This window comes from Chiloscyllium plagiosum, unplaced genomic scaffold, assembly GCF_037043375.1.
Source record: "Chiloscyllium plagiosum isolate Xiang-an unplaced genomic scaffold, Cpla_swu_hap1 HiC_scaffold_5, whole genome shotgun sequence".
Lineage (NCBI taxonomy): Eukaryota > Metazoa > Chordata > Chondrichthyes > Orectolobiformes > Hemiscylliidae > Chiloscyllium > Chiloscyllium plagiosum.
The window spans coordinates 64241224-64257163 of NW_028270143.1; the positions used below are offsets into that span (position 1 = coordinate 64241224).

Sequence of the window (15940 nt, forward strand, 5' to 3'; positions counted from 1 at the left end):
GAACAGAGTTGTTGTCTCTGGTTTGTTACCCGTGCCACGTCATAGAGATTCGAGGAATAGTGAAAGAGAACACTTAAATGCGTGGCTACAGGGATGGTGCAGGAGGGAGGGATTCCGGTTTTTGGATAACTGGGGTTCTTTCTGGGGACGGTGGGACCTCTATAAACAGGATGGTCTACACCTGAACCTGAGGGGCACCAGTATCCTTGGGGGGAGGTTTGCTAGTGCTCTTGGGGGGGGTTTAAACTAACTCTGCAGGGGCATGGGAACCCAGATTGTAGCTTCAGGGTGCAGGGCCAGGAGTGTAGGGAGGTTAGGAACATGGCATCAATTTCCAAGGAGGGTGTCTGTAAACAGGAAAGTGGCTTGAAGTGTGTATACTTCAATGCAAGAAGTATACGAAATAAGGTAGGTGAACTTGCAGCGTGGGTTGGTACCTGGGACTTCGATGTTGTGGCTATTACGGAGACATGGCTAGAACAGGGACAGGATTGGCTGTTGCAGGTTCCAGGATTTAAATGTTTTAGTAGGGTCAGAGGTGGGGGTAAAAGAGGGGGAGGTGTGGCATTGCTTGTCAAAGATAGCATTACAGTGGTGGAAAGGACGATGGATGAGGACTTGCCATCTGAGGTAGTTTGGGCTGAGGTTCGGAATAGGAAAGGTGAGGTCACCCTGTTAGGAGTCTTTTACAGGCCTCCCAATAGTCCTAGAAACGTAGAAGAAAGGATAGGGAAGGTGATTCAGGAGATGAGTGACAGTAATAGGGTGGTGGTTATGGGGGACTTTAACTTTCCTGATATTGATTGGGAAAGCTATAGCTCAAGTTCGTTAGATGGGTCAGTGTTTGTTCAATGTGTGCAGGAGAGTTTCCTGACACAATATGTAGACAGGCCAACAAGAGGTGAGGCCATACTGGATTTGGTTCTGGGTAACGAACCAGGCCAGGTGTTAGAATTAGAGGTAGGTGAGCACTTTGGGGATAGTGACCATAATTCGGTGATTTTTACTCTCATGATGGAGAGGGATAAGTGTGTACTACAGGGCAAGAGTTATAGCTGGGGTCAGGGAAATTATGATGCGGTGAGGCATGACTTAGGATGTGTGGCCTGGAAAAGTAGACTCCAAGGCAAGAGTGTAAATGATATGTGGAGCTTGTTCAAGGAGCAACTATTGAGTGTCCTTGATAATTATGTACCTGTCAGGCAGGGAGGAAAGGGTCGTGCGAGGGAGCCGTGGTTTAATAAGGAATTGGAATCCCTTGTTAAATGGAAGAGGGCGGCCTATCTCAAGATGAGACGTGAAGGTTCAATTGGGGCGATTGAGAGTTATAGGGTAGCCAGGAAGGACCTGAAGAGAGAGTTAAGAGCAGCAAGGAGGGGGCATGAAAGGTCCTTAGTCGGTAGGATTAGGGAAAACCCTAAGGCTTTCTATAGGTATCTCAGGAATAAAAGAATGACTAGGGTAGGAATAGGTCCAGTCAAGGATAGTAGTGGGAAGTTGCGTGTGGAGGCGGAAGAGATTGGGGAGACACTGAATGAATACTTTTCTTCAGTATTTACTCAGGAACAGGGCATTGTCGTCGATGTGAATACTGAGTCACAAATAAGTAGAATGGATGGCTTTGAGGTATGTAGAGAAGAGGTGTTGGAAATCCTGGAAAAGGTGAAAATAGATAAGTCCCCTGGGCCTGATGGCATTTATCCTAGGATTCTCTGGGAAGCAAGGGAGGAGATTGCAGAGCCATTGGCCTTGATTTTTATGTCCTCTTTGTCTACAGGAGTAGTGCCAGAAGACTGGAGGATAGCAAATGTGGTTCCCTTGTTCAAAAAGGGGAGTAGGGATAACCCTAGTAACTATAGGCCGGTGAGTCTCACTTCTGTTGTGGGCAAAGTCTTAGAGAGAATTGTAAGGGATAGGATTTATGCACATCTGGATAGGAATAATGTGATCAAGGATAGTCAGCATGGTTTTGTGAAGGGCAGGTCGTGCCTCACAAACCTTATTGAATTCTTTGAAAAGGTGACGAAGGAGGTTGATGAGGGGAAAGCGGTAGATGTGGTATATATGGATTTTAGTAAGGCGTTTGATAAGGTTCCCCATGGTAGGCTACTGCAGGAAATACGGAGATATGGCATTGAGGGTGAGTTGGAGGTTTGGATTAGGAATTGGCTGGATGGAAGAAGACAGAGGGTAGTAGTTGATGGCAAAGTTTCTTCATGGAGTGCCGTCACTAGCGGTGTTCCGCAAGGATCTGTTTTGGGACCATTGCTGTTTGTCATTTTTATAAATGACCTGGAAGAGGGGTTAGAAGGTTGGGTGAGCAAGTTTGCGGATGATACGAAAGTCGGAGGAGTTGTTGACAGTGAGGAAGGATGTGGCAGGTTACAGCAGGATATAGAGAAGCTGCAGAGCTGGGCAGAAAGGTGGCAAATGGAATTCAATGTAGCTAAATGTGAGGTGATTCACTTTGGGAAGAATAACAAAAAGATGGGGTACTGGGCTAATGGTCGGATACTTGGTAATGTGGATGAGCAGAGGGATCTTGGTGTCCATGTACACAGATCTCTGAAAGTTGCCACCCAGGTAAATAGTGCGGTGAGGAAGGCATATGGCGTACTGGCTTTTATTGGTAGAGGAATTGAGTTCCGGAGTCCTGAGGTCATGATGCAGTTGTATAAAACTCTGGTGCGGCCGCATCTGGAATATTGTGTGCAGTTTTGGTCGCCATACTCTAGGAAGGATGTGGAGGCACTGGAACGGGTGCAGAGGAGGTTTACCAGGATGTTGCCTGGTATGGAAGGAAGATCGTATGAGGATAGACTGAGACACTTGGGGCTGTTTTCATTAGAGAAAAGAAGGTTTAGGGGTGACTTGATTGAGGTGTACAAGATGATTAGGGGGTTAGATAGAGTTGACAGTGTGAACCTTTTCCCGCGTATGGAGTCGGGTATTACAAGGGGGCATAGCTTTAAATTAAGGGGGGGTAGATATAGGACTGAAGTTAGGGGTAGGTTCTTCACTCAGCGAGTCGTAAGTTCATGGAATGCCCTGCCAGCAGCAGTGGTGGACTCTCCCTCTTTATGGGCATTTAAGCGGGCATTGGATAGGTATATGGAGGATAGTGGGTTAGTATAGGTTAGGTGGGCTTGGATCGGCGCAACATCGAGGGCCAAAGGGCCTGTACTGCGCTGTATTCTTCTATGTTCTATGTTCATTAGTCGCTGTTTAAGTGTGGTGGTAGGTTTGTGGGCTACCATGATGCTAAGGAGTCTTAGTAGTCTTGAAGTCATTTCTGATATGTCTTTGATGTAAGGTAATGTGGCAATAGTTTTTGGGTGCATTGTGTCTGCTTGTTTGGGTTTGCTTCTGAGGAATTGATGGATTGTGTTTCTAATGGCATCAGGGTTAGCCCACAAACCTACCAACACAAGAGGCCCAGCAATTTCTTACCTAGCTTCTCCCAAAGTCCTGGGATACATCCTTGATCAGGTCCTGTTGATTTATTCACCTTTATGTCACATGGACACTTTTCAAGATACCACTATTTATTTCCCCAAGTTCTCTAGCTCTCTGTCTTTCTCTGCAGTAAATATTGGCGCGATATTAATACCCATCTCCTGCAGTTTCACACATGAGACAACCTTGTTGGTCTTTAAGGGTCTTATTCTCTCCCTAGTTACTCTTTTGCCCTGAATGTATTTGTAGAATCTCTTTGGATTCTTCTTAACCCTATTTACCAAAACTATCTCATGTCCCCTTTCTGGCCTCCAAATTTCTCTCTTCAGTATACTCCTACTCCGAGGGATTCACACAATCCAGGCTGTCTATACCTGACATATGCCTCCTTTTTCTTGACCAGACCCTCAATTTCTGTAGTCATCCAGCATTTTCCTACACATACCAGTCTTGCCCTTCGCACTGACAGGACCATCATTGCCTCTACACTCTCAATATCTCAATTTGGAAGGCCTCCTACCTTCCAACTGTCTTTTTTATCTGCCAATACCCTGTCCCAACAAATTTTGAAAGTTCCTGCCTAACACCATCAAAACTGGCCCTATTCCAAATTAGAACTTTAACTTTTCGATCAGGTCTATCCCTTGCAAATCATTACATAAAAAGCAACTGATCATCTATAGCTTGATCCAGTTGTGCAATTTATATTGATGACAATGTTTTTAAAACATTTATTAATTTGTAGTGTTGAGTTATTTTTCAATAACATTGACTTAAACAAGTGGGGAAGTAAATTACATTTTGTTTAATTATGGTTACACTTTCTGTGAGGAATAGCCATGTGGCCCAAATCAAAAGAAAGGTCATGAGTTTATGACCCATGCTAATATAGTTATTTTAATTAACCAGTTTGGACATACAGAGACCTCTGAGGTAGGTGGAACTTCAACTTGGATCATCTGCCTTCGAGAATGGGAGCTACTACTGCGCCATAGGACGCCACCCAAGCTAATGTAAACTTAAACTAACACATATGAGAATGAGAACATTCTTTAGAGTAAAAGGCTTTTACTTAAAAGACACAGCTATGTTTTAAAATGCAGCTTAAATTATGTAACAGACTTTAGTACTTGTTTTCCATGGATAGTTTGAACTTTAATTTATTTTCGGTATCAGCAGTTCCTATACAGTTACACACGGTTTGTTTATTTATCTGACTTTGGTCGGTTTTTGAGGATACTTCGATATATCAGTGAGGACATTTGAAACAATATTAAACCATTATATACTCCAAGCAGATACCCAAATTGTTCTTTTCGTGCTTTCTAGAGATCTATGAAGTTAGCAAGCTAAAAATGACCAATTGCTATAAAAAGGGTTGTGATTGACATAGATATCATTACAGGAGGTAGTGACATTAAAAAGATGCCAATCATATTAAAGGAACCAATTAGGAACTGGGTATTAATTGAGCATGCAATTGACCTTGTAAATCTGAGATTGATTATGCACTTTCATGAACTGGAATGCCAGTTAGAGACAGGATATCTTTGGTCATGCTGAGGATAGTGCATAGCAAGGGTTACTAGGTCATCCTTCATTTTAGTTCAGTGCACAAAAATGAAGCCCAAATACAGAAGGTCAGCTTCAATCAACAGAATACTACAAGTGTGCCCAATCATCAAGGAAATACAGGTTGATTTCCCTGAAATGTCCCTGAAAACTGCTTCTTTAATTAAGTATCATTTCTTTTCCACTTAATATGATAAACTTTTTTAATTCTATGAAATTTGTGCAAACATATTGTATCCGGAATCAGTTTGTAATGTACCTGGACTAGTAAACTTTATGATTGTTTCTCTTGTTTGTCAATAATTGTAACTGAATTAGGTCTTACAATTAAAGTGAAAAGAACAAGAAAAGTTACGAATGTAATATTTACATAACCTTGGTAGAGAATACTTAAATGGCTAAACAATAGTTAATTAAGGACAGACAATAGTTTAAGCTTAACATCATCCTTTCAGGTGGTATCTGGCTACATGCTGTGCACTCACTCACCTTGAGTGTGAGGAATGATTCTGAACTGCTGTGTGTAGAATGTTGCTTGGCCATATTTGAGCATTTCCTAATGAATGTTCTTGAATGCTTGGTGCTGGGCATTCTGTTTCTGCAATCACTAACCCAATTTCCTCTTCCATATATTCAAAATTCATCCATCAATTCTATAATGCACATTTAGTAATTAATATCGTATTTAAGGAAGAAAATAGAACACCTCTGAAGGATAGATTTAACACTGCGAGTAAGAAAATAATGTAATTTCCACAAAAAAAGAACCTAGAAAATTACCTAGGGTAGTATTTTGCCAGGAATAACCAGCTGACCACAGTTATGTTGCAGCCAGTCAATAAGAGTGGTGAAGGTGCTAGCCATAGACAATTATATGATGGGGATAACAAAATAACACCAAATCCAACATTGGTTGACAGGATCAGAGGTTCAGATGCTGTTTTTAAGCAACATGCTGAAATGCATACAGCACCCACAAGCCCACAGCATTTGTTTGCAAAGGCTCCCACAGAACAAACCATCTCCAGGATGAATAGCTTGAGCTCCAGACTCAGGCACCAGATGGCTCAGAACCTTTCCTGAAGATTCTCTTCTCGGTGGTCCAGGAATGGAAGGAAGTGCTCTTCCCCACTGACACAGTAACATAGGACTTAGGAGTAGGTCATTCAGTATTTTGTGGCTTGCTCTGACATTCAATAAGATCATGGCTAATCTGTTTGTGGCCTTAACTTCACTTTCAACCTAACTCTGTATTGATTAAATACAATGGCAATTTCTGCTGTTTTATACAGAAGAAAAATTCACATACTCACAACCCTCTAGAAGAAAATAAATTTCTTACGTCTGGCTGGAAAGGGAGACCTCTAAATATTAAAATATGTCCTATATTTCAGGTCTTCCTACCCCAAAGAGAAAACATCGACCATTGAGTCTATTGAGTCCTGTCAGGCTGTTTTATAACACTCTTCACCTTCAATAGAGGTTTACCCAATCTGTTTAACCTTCCCTCACAGGATCACCGATGACATCAGAAGGCATAGCCAGCTGAATAAGAAAACCCACATGGAGACCACAGTGGGAGGTAGTAGCCATGGATTCACTGGTGCACCTTGTTCAAATGCAGGACGCAGGTCAGTGAGTTAGTTTGCACTGTGAGGCATGAGCTGCCCCCACCTCACCGCCCCACCCCCCCACCCTTTTGAGTTGGTTGGCCAGCATACACAGTCATATAAGCCTTGTTCCCAGGCATATTTGAATGCACAGTTACTGTTGCCTTGGCTTAGTAAGTGGCTACTTGAAGATTCAATCATTTGGTTCAGTCCACATCAGGATTAAACATGTGACAAAGTACCATACTCCCTACCTGATATAGTTCAACAAAGAAAAAAACATGATATTTTAAAAACATATGGTTACCTAAAACTGCATAATCCAAAAATGAGGAATCAACTTTCATAAAAGGAATGTTAGTTAGTAAATTTCATAATTAGTGATCGATCAGGAATTAGTGATTGCTTATCCAAAAATGATTGGATATTTTTCGATTTATGTATAGCTTCAATATAGATTTCAAATTACACGTAGCCATATATAACTGCAAACCAATATTTGATAAATTATTCCTACAACAACTAAACTTTAAATTTAAATATTTGGCTTAATTCATTATAAGACATAGAACCATCTTTCTAAGCTGACAGATGAAAGAGCATGTAAGTTATGGAATTACTCTTTGTGTGGCTATACTGAAGATATATTTCTTAGTAAATGCATATTCTTAAGGAACTAACCAACATCCTGACAGTATCTAACATGAGCTGAACGAATAGATGTAGTCAGTGTTTTTCCTTCTTTATTTTTATATGTTGATTGTTCGATATTATGTGATGTCTCGGTGGGAGGGTGTACCATTTAATCAATTTGAAATCTGATGGTACAGTTATAATCTTTGCAAAGCTTAAGACAAAGTAAAAACCGTGCTAACAGTTCTGTAAAAGGTTTCTCTACTACCTGGATATGAAGATACATTTGAGGAAGGAGGCAAAGACTAACTCTACCGAAAGACACGTTGCGTAAGAAACAGATGTTGATATTTCAAATTGATTTCCTTAAAGTATGAAATTGTGAATATTTCATAATGATACTTTAGACTAATAGGGTAATCTATCTTTATTGTTATTTCCCTCCCTAGGATAATCCTGATTTTTTATTTATTAGTTATAGCCAAACAATTCCTGTTGCAGCAGCCCTCACACAGTCATATAAAATAAATATCCTGACCCTTTGCCCGGAAACGTCCCTCTGTTTTCACTGCTTCAGAGTCTGCCATCAACTCCTTTGCATGGACATTAATCAGAATCTGAAAGCTACTTCTGGTCTGCAAACTGAAACCCTTGCTTTCGGGATCCATGCTTCATGCTTAAAAGAAATCCAGTTGTCTCTCAGATGCTGCTATGCCTTGTTATAACTACCCTCCGCAATAATACAACATTTTGTTAAAAGTATAGCATAGAGAAAAATATCAGGCTAAATTATAGAGTATTAAGTTGGACCTGTCATGAAACTCTTGACACAGAGAATTAACTGCAGGTAGTACATACCCAGATGTTGCCATCCTGGTGGTAAGGTTTCCAGTTCCTCCCTTTATCACTATAAAGTAGTCTGTACTGTGTCACCCAGTCTGAGCTGCTGTACCTGCCTTGTGTTGCTACAGCCGTGACCTGTTTTCTGTTTCCAAAGTCTATTTGCAACCATTGATAATGATCAGAATCCAGAGGGGACCAGCCACCAGCACCTGTGCAATGGGAGGGAAGAAAAAGATGGAGATGTAAATGCCCATGCATCAAGATTATTTCTGGAACAGAAATCAACACAAAAACAAAAGCACACATCCACCTTAAATCTACCACAAATAACATCAAGTAGCATATGTACATACTATGTACAATATTAAATAGACCAATGTAACCTAAATATTTTACTGATACATTTCTTGTCACAGAAAGGCAGTTGTTGCCGGATTTATAGTTACTGCTCATGAGGAGGATTTTTTATCTATTCATGGCATGTGGCCTCACTGATTGGCCAGCGTTAAAAGCCCATCTCTTTTGCCTTTGAGAAGGTTGTGATGAGATGCCTTTTTGAGCAACTGCAAAACATTTGCTCGAGGTACACCCACAATGTTGTTAAAGAGGGAGTTCCATGATCCCAATATTCATATAGCACAGCCAGTTTAATTATTGGTCAAAGGTAACTCCCAGAGTGTTGATAATGGGGGATTTAGTAATGGTGATGCAACTGAATTGTAATGGGCGATGGTCAGATTCTTTTCATTGGAGATGGTGATGTCTGGCATTTGGGAGGTATGAATGTTACTTAGCATTTTTCAGACCAACCTGGATATTATCCAGACCTAGCTACACATGGATATGGATTGGTTCAGTATCTGAGGTGTTGGAAATGATGCTGAACATCAATCATCAGTGGACATCCCTACTTCTAACTTTAAGATAGTAACATGATGTTAAAAATTAGGACACAGGACTTTAATGTACTTTAGGAAATAGTGATGATTGTCTAAATTTTCTTTCTGAAGTTGGCAGTAATATCTTTTCCCTTTCTGGGCCAGATCTTGCTTGATGAGGGTATTTTTGGTGCCCACTAGATGGAAATTTTCTGCAACCTTCAACTTAAAAATACGTGTCAGAGTTCATTGAAGGTATACCCTCATAATTAAATAGTGAAGCAATGGGACATCTAAACCTCAGTCAAATGTTCAGTATGAGAGTCTCTCTCCTTAACCTTAAGATATAAGGGTTGGCAAACAAAAAACAGACCCAATTTGAGGGCATTTGGTAAAATAATGCTTAGCTAGGTATGGAAAAAATAAAACTAGTGTTTGAAGTTGAGCTTAACAAGCTATTCAACGGTTTCAACTAACAGTAATAATGATTAATGCACCCAGAATAGAAGTCTAATGGCAGATATTCACTTTGTGAGGCCTACGGGGAATGACCTACTCTGGATGGCAATTGTCACAATTCAAGCCATTCTTCATGTTCTATTTGTAAGCAAGTGGCCACATCTTCCCCGACTATTCTGACCTATGGTATGCGTGCATAGTTTTAATCTAACTTGTTTTTCTTCATTTCTCTTTTCTATAACTAAGGATTGCTCCTAGATACTTGTTGTAACCAAGTTGGCACGAAGTAGTGACTTATAAACTTTTCACTGTACTCATTTGAGTACAGGTGACAATAAAGCTAATTCAATTCAATTCAAATGGTCAATGGTTGTCTAGACTTTCCAAGGGATGTTGAAATCTGAGAAATTTCACCACTGGGAGTAGTTACTAGTTTGGGTTGATGTTTGCAGTCAACCAGCAGCCATCAGGATTTCAGACTGTTGTGAATTTGTTGCATTTGGAATGTATTCCAGCAGAAGCTACATGATTTCAGATGAAAGTATGTTTTATTTCGAGGGCCTGTTTCAATGCAAGTATTTTGTTAGTTGTTTGTAAGTGATGATATTTCAGAATATTGCTTGAAGTTGTTAAATATTTGCTATGTCCGTGTGCAATCTCCTGAACCTGGTTGAGTAGATCAAACCAAGTGAAGCAATATGTAGTCCTCTTGCTGTAAGTGATACCACCAGTTTATGACTGGGATTTACCCCTGAATTAACTTTCCTCTAGCATTCGCAAACTGTTGCTGGTAGGTCACTGAATGGACAAGAGGGATGCCAAGATATTTTGGTGTTGGATCATGGCGAAATAACAGGATGTAGAACTCAACACAACTTTCTTCTGTGGCCTTCAAATTGTACAAGGGGAAAGTTGAAATGTCTCTCTTGGCAGTGTTTAAGCAAGGTATCAATTTTCTAAAGCAGAATTCTGGAGAACATAGATTGTTTGTGAGTTTTCTCCTCCATGTTCAGAAACTTTTTTACCTGGAAAGTCATCAGCACATGGAAAAAGCATTGATTTTGTGGAAGGCAGATTGCTGGTTGAAGAGTAGCAATTTGAGGACAGATCTCTGCAGGAGCTCATTGTTCATTATGCATGGGTGGTTGGTTTGACCTCAAAGATTCACATGGAACTGTCAGTTCCTGATGATGGAATAATTACTATGGTTTTCACACAGCAGATGATTTTCAAATATTTCAGCAGCTTGCCTGTGCATCATGTTGTGTCATAAGCACAAGATAAATCTACAAAGTTGATTCCAATCTTTGAGGCTTTCAGGAAACCAGTTGCGTGAGGTCAGTGTTAGGACTTGTAGGGAGTAATCACAACCTAGAATTACCAAAACCACTGAAAGTCCTTGCCTGTTGTGGAGCCATTGCTTCTTCTAAGATGAGGTTCAGTTTACTTACAAGGTTTCCAGGACCTTGTATTTTATTCACAGCAATGCAATGATATGGTAGTTGCAGAGATTATTAAGGGGATGCCCCTTGGTTGACAATGGACACTATCTTCGATTGGTGCCAAATATTTGGAATGATGGATGTGCTGAGGATGTTAACTAACAGCCTTTCTAGCCATTTTTTTCTTTGTCATCAGAAATACTTCAGAAATTGTGGTATATCCCCATAAACTGCTTTGTCTGATTTGGTTGCTGTGAGGGCATTATCCCCTTCCTCTTCCGCATGAATAACTACGAGGCTAGCAATGGGAAGCTGTTAGCGCAAAGTAAATTAGTCCGAAGAAGTATCACTGGCTTTGAAACTGTTTTCTCTTCATAGATGCTGCCGGACCTGTGGAGTCTCTCCAGCAATTTCTGCTTTAGTTTGTTGTAGATTCAAGTAAATTGACAAGTTCTAGAGATTAACACCTCACAATTAATTAAAGGCTAGATCCAGCTGAATCTTATTTAATACAGCTTGTAGTCATCATGGTGACAATGATACTTCAGTGAATATACAAAAGGTTTTGAGGATGGAGAAACCAGCACAAATTTTGAAATCAATAACATCTGATGATTTGTTTTTAATTATTTCATGCGTGTGTTGTGGCTTAAAAGGCCTGAACTTGTGGCGATTCATAATTGCCTTGAGAAAGCAGAGATGAGTCACCTTTATGAACCACTACAGGCCATTTGGAATGGGTACTTTTGCAGCTCTATTGTTCATGTTTGGACCAAGGCTGCAATATGGTCAGGAGTTGAGTGGCCCTGGTGGAACCCAAACTGAGGATCAATGATTAGGTTATTGATCATTAATAGCATATTAATTTAAAGGGGAAAAAGCAAGTACCATTTGCCTGAATTTCAGGGTTGAATATGCACTAGCAAACCATATTGTTTTTCTCGGCACATAACATGTCAGATGGAAGGAAGTTGGATGCTGACCCTACTTCTAGTTTAAAAGTTCTCATTTCAAGTCTGATTCCAAGACTTGATGACCACAGAATGTGAGTTCATCATGTGGTCAAACAAGAAGGCTATCAGCCTGGAATTCATTCCATTATGCCTGATGTAGGCAATAAGAGGAATAGGCAGAAATGTACAAAATCAGATCAGCCATAATTTTATTGAATGGTGGAATAGGTTTGAAGGACTGGTGGTCTACTCCTGTTCCAAAATCATATGTCCCTATGAACAATTAACCAATTCAACAATTATTAAATTCAGTTATACTGGCACACACATCTGATTCATTGTGGCAGCGTGAGGATCGGACTCCATCTCCACATGGTACATTAGAAAATGGTCAGAAGGTACATGGATAAATGAACTCTAACAGCACTCAAGAACATCAACAGGACAGAGCAGCCCATTTGCTCAGTAACCTATCCATTACCTTAAATATTCAGTGGCTTCACCAATGACAGAGTCAGTGATGTGTACCATTTACATGATGCACTTCAGCAATTCAGAAAGCTATCTTTAAAAGAGCTATGGAAACACTATAGCCTAGATCCTGTGACTGACCAAAATAGGTCAAAGATCATGTTCGAGCATCTAATAACATGTCTCACACAGGGGTAAAACAGTAACATTATCGTGTCTCTGATCATCCATTTAAGCAGCAATTGCCAATCTTTCACTGTACTGGTTAATATATTTTCAACAATTGTATTATATTACCACCATTACCACAGCATATTCAGGTGTCTCATCACCACTTTCGTAAAGCAATTGGATAGGCAACTAAAGATCTTTGAGTGTATCAATCTTTCATCTACAGTGGGCCCCTTGAAGTGTAATATGGGATCTTCCCAAATCCAACTGGCAGCCTTCAAATGCAATAGACAGCTGATCTGCTTTTATGTCAACTGTGAAATACATCCCCAGAGGCAGGCATGCATCAGGGTACCATCCCAACACTGGTCTCTTCTATTGTCCAAATTGACAGCCATTATCTTTGAGGAGACCACCATGGAGCTGGAAAAGGTTTGCCCATCATTTCCAAAGCAAAAGGGTCTGTATCATTGCATGATCATGATACACACAATAAAGTTATCAGTTATAAGTTGGAATAACTTTTACACAGTGCCTAATATGTTGGTTTTTTTTTGTGTTTTTTTTCCATCAGAAGAATACTAGGTATAGAACATGCAGTGACATAACCTATCTATTAAATTGCTTTCTCTGACAGATCTTTTCACAACCCTGAGTGCCAATAGAATGTCAGTTTTTCTTAATTCCACTTTCTAGCTTCACTCTGTCTTTTATCCAAACTAGAACTCTTCTCAATTTTAGTTTGCACTTCCCGCACTAGCTCATCTGGCTTATTTGGTCTTAGTCTTCATTTGCATATCAAATCTAACCATGCAGTGAGTGTGAGACCCAAAGGTCCACCCACACCTGATTACTAATCATTTCTGGCAGACTACTGAACTATAAATCCAAACTGCTTAATATGCATTAACAATCAGTTACTTATTACCTCTGTGAATTGCTTTAACTTCCATCCTTCTTGTTCAGTTACCTAGTCTATCTATTTTGAGCCAAAAAATTATAATTTCCCATGATTATCGCATTGAAATTCCCTGCAGGCACCTTTATTTGACTGAACAATTCACTATTTACCTTTTCATCTTCAGACAGCAGTCAATATCAATTGCCAACTTTTATTTTGCTGCCCTTTTCATTAATTAATTTACAGATTGCTTCTGCCATTCTACCCTCATCTTGTTATTTCCAGTTTTATGTGGTTATTCTATCACTACTCCACCATGAAGAAACTTTTTCCTGCAGAGCAGAAAAGCTCTATTTTTGCAAAACATTCAACTCCTAGACAACTTTATCTAATCAGACTTCTGCTTGCAGCCACATTCTCATGTGCTGAAAATGTTATTAAAATTGCTGGCTACATATCCTTTAAATATTAATCCTTTATGTTCAGTATTTCTTGCATTGATAAAGATATTTAAAAGACATCTTTCAATACTTACTGATCCCGTCTTGAACCTAGTATTATATTTTTCTACAGAACACTACTTTATTCTCTCTCGCACACACATAATCAGTAATAACCACTTGCTTATCTTTGTTTACAGCGGTCCTAAAATAATATTTTACAGTTCCTTTTGTCAAGGAAATGTCAGAGAGCACAGAGGTCTAACAACAAAAAAACAGATGCCAAGACAAATGGAATAATAGGAAGAATGAGCAAACCCATGTTCAAAGAATTGGGTTTTAAAAACGGATCTTGAAAGAAAGAGGAAGGTGGAGAGATTTAGTGAGGGATTCCATAAAAAGAGGCCTACAGAGCTGAAAACAGGGACAGCAGCAAAAAATGGAGATGGATGCAGGAGTAATGAAAAGCTTTATAGTAGGTTAAAGAAATTGGTGAGGTGAGGACATACGCTTTGCTTTAAACACAAGGATTAACATTTTAAATGCGTATAGAAGCATAGAACCTCTATAGTATGGAAACAGGCCATTTGGCCCAACAAGTCTATGCCGACCCTCCTAAGAGTAACCCACCCAGACTCTATTACTCTAAATATCCCTGGACACCTTGGGTAATTTAGCATGGCCTCATCTGCACATCTCTGGATTGTGGGAGGAAACCAGAGCACCTGGTGGAAACCCATGCAGACAGTCGGAGAATGTGTAAACTCCACACAGACAGTCACCTGAGGCTGAAATTTAACCTGGACCCCTGGCACTGTGAGGCAGCAGTGCTAACCATGCCACCTAGTGACTTCGGAAAATGTAACCAAACATTTAGTTTAATTTTAATGATTTGCTTGATGGATAAAATTAGATGAAAATGAAAAAAAAGAAGTCAGCTTCTTGATGTTGAGATTTACTTTCTGATTTTTCCCCTGATCCTTACATTGAAACATAGGAATCTTGCCCTTGGACTGGCAGCTGCCTTATTTCCATACATTTACATCTCAATCAAATGCCAATTTGCCGACATACCTCTTCAAAATTTCTCCATCAGGAAATTAGACAGTCCAAATTCATGACAGAGCAATAACTTGGCAACTGCAGCTTGCTGAATACATGTTACAGCATTCATCCAACTGCCTCTGGACAAGAACCTTTGTTCTATAAGGCCACCTTCATCCTAGTTTTTTTAATGCAAGTTGGCATCAACAAAACACCAGCCTCAATGCTTCATCATCGCAGCCCTCAGATCAAGTCACACACTCCTTCAGACCTACACTATTTTACTTTGGAGGTACCAGACACCTTTTGCAAGGTCAACATGAACACAGGAAGATACTCCTGCACTGACATACTCACATGCAACTCACACTCTTAGCTTTTCATCTCTACACTTACTTACTTTCCCTGCCAGTCTCAGTCTACCTTACATTGCTTTTTTGATGAACAGGTATATACGTTTTTATGTAAAGTTTGGATTTTGAATGAGTGGTATCTGAGAGTTGTTTGTTTTTGTGGAGAACTTTAGAAATTAACTGGGTCAGTCTTTCCAGGCCATACATTTCGATATGTATGTGTCAAAGAAGGCCTTATAAATGTTAATGGAAGTTGATTTGGTGGGTAGTGGAGGCAGGATATGGAAATCATTGAAAGACATTAGCTTGCTTTTAGGTTTGGAATAATCAAAGATTGAACTTCAGCTTAGGCAAAGACCGAGGGATTGGAAAACTTTGGACAGTTTGAAGTAGACCTGATAGGAGTCAAATACAAGTATAGTCTTTTGCAAATATCCTCTTCTTCCTTCTCCTCCTTCCCTTAGCAGCTTGCTTTTTCCTGTCTTCATCGTCCTCTGATATTATTCAGAAAGGGGACTGAAACTTCAGCTCCCAAAACTGAGGGACACAATGTACCTCGTGGCCTGTCTGAGCCTATGATATTTTTACAACACTCAGGATACTCCTTGTTGACATCACGAACTGAACTGAGGAGGAGGAGGAGAAATCACCACACAAAACATTGTCAGATTCTGTCATTCTCTCCCCTACTCCAGGGAAAAGACTTTGCCTATT

General features: G+C 40.0%; 1 protein-coding gene across 1 annotated transcript in view; it reads right to left on the reverse strand.

Moving 5' to 3' along the window:
- The window catches only part of LOC122550254 (contactin-associated protein-like 2), a 2045475-nt gene that overhangs the window by 1365582 nt on the left and 663953 nt on the right, over positions 1-15940 (reverse strand). Inside the window, exon 3 of the mRNA XM_087987230.1 lies at positions 8130-8323. Within this exon, the coding sequence (XP_087843356.1) occupies positions 8130-8323 (194 nt within the window). The remainder of the gene's footprint in view (positions 1-8129; positions 8324-15940) is intronic.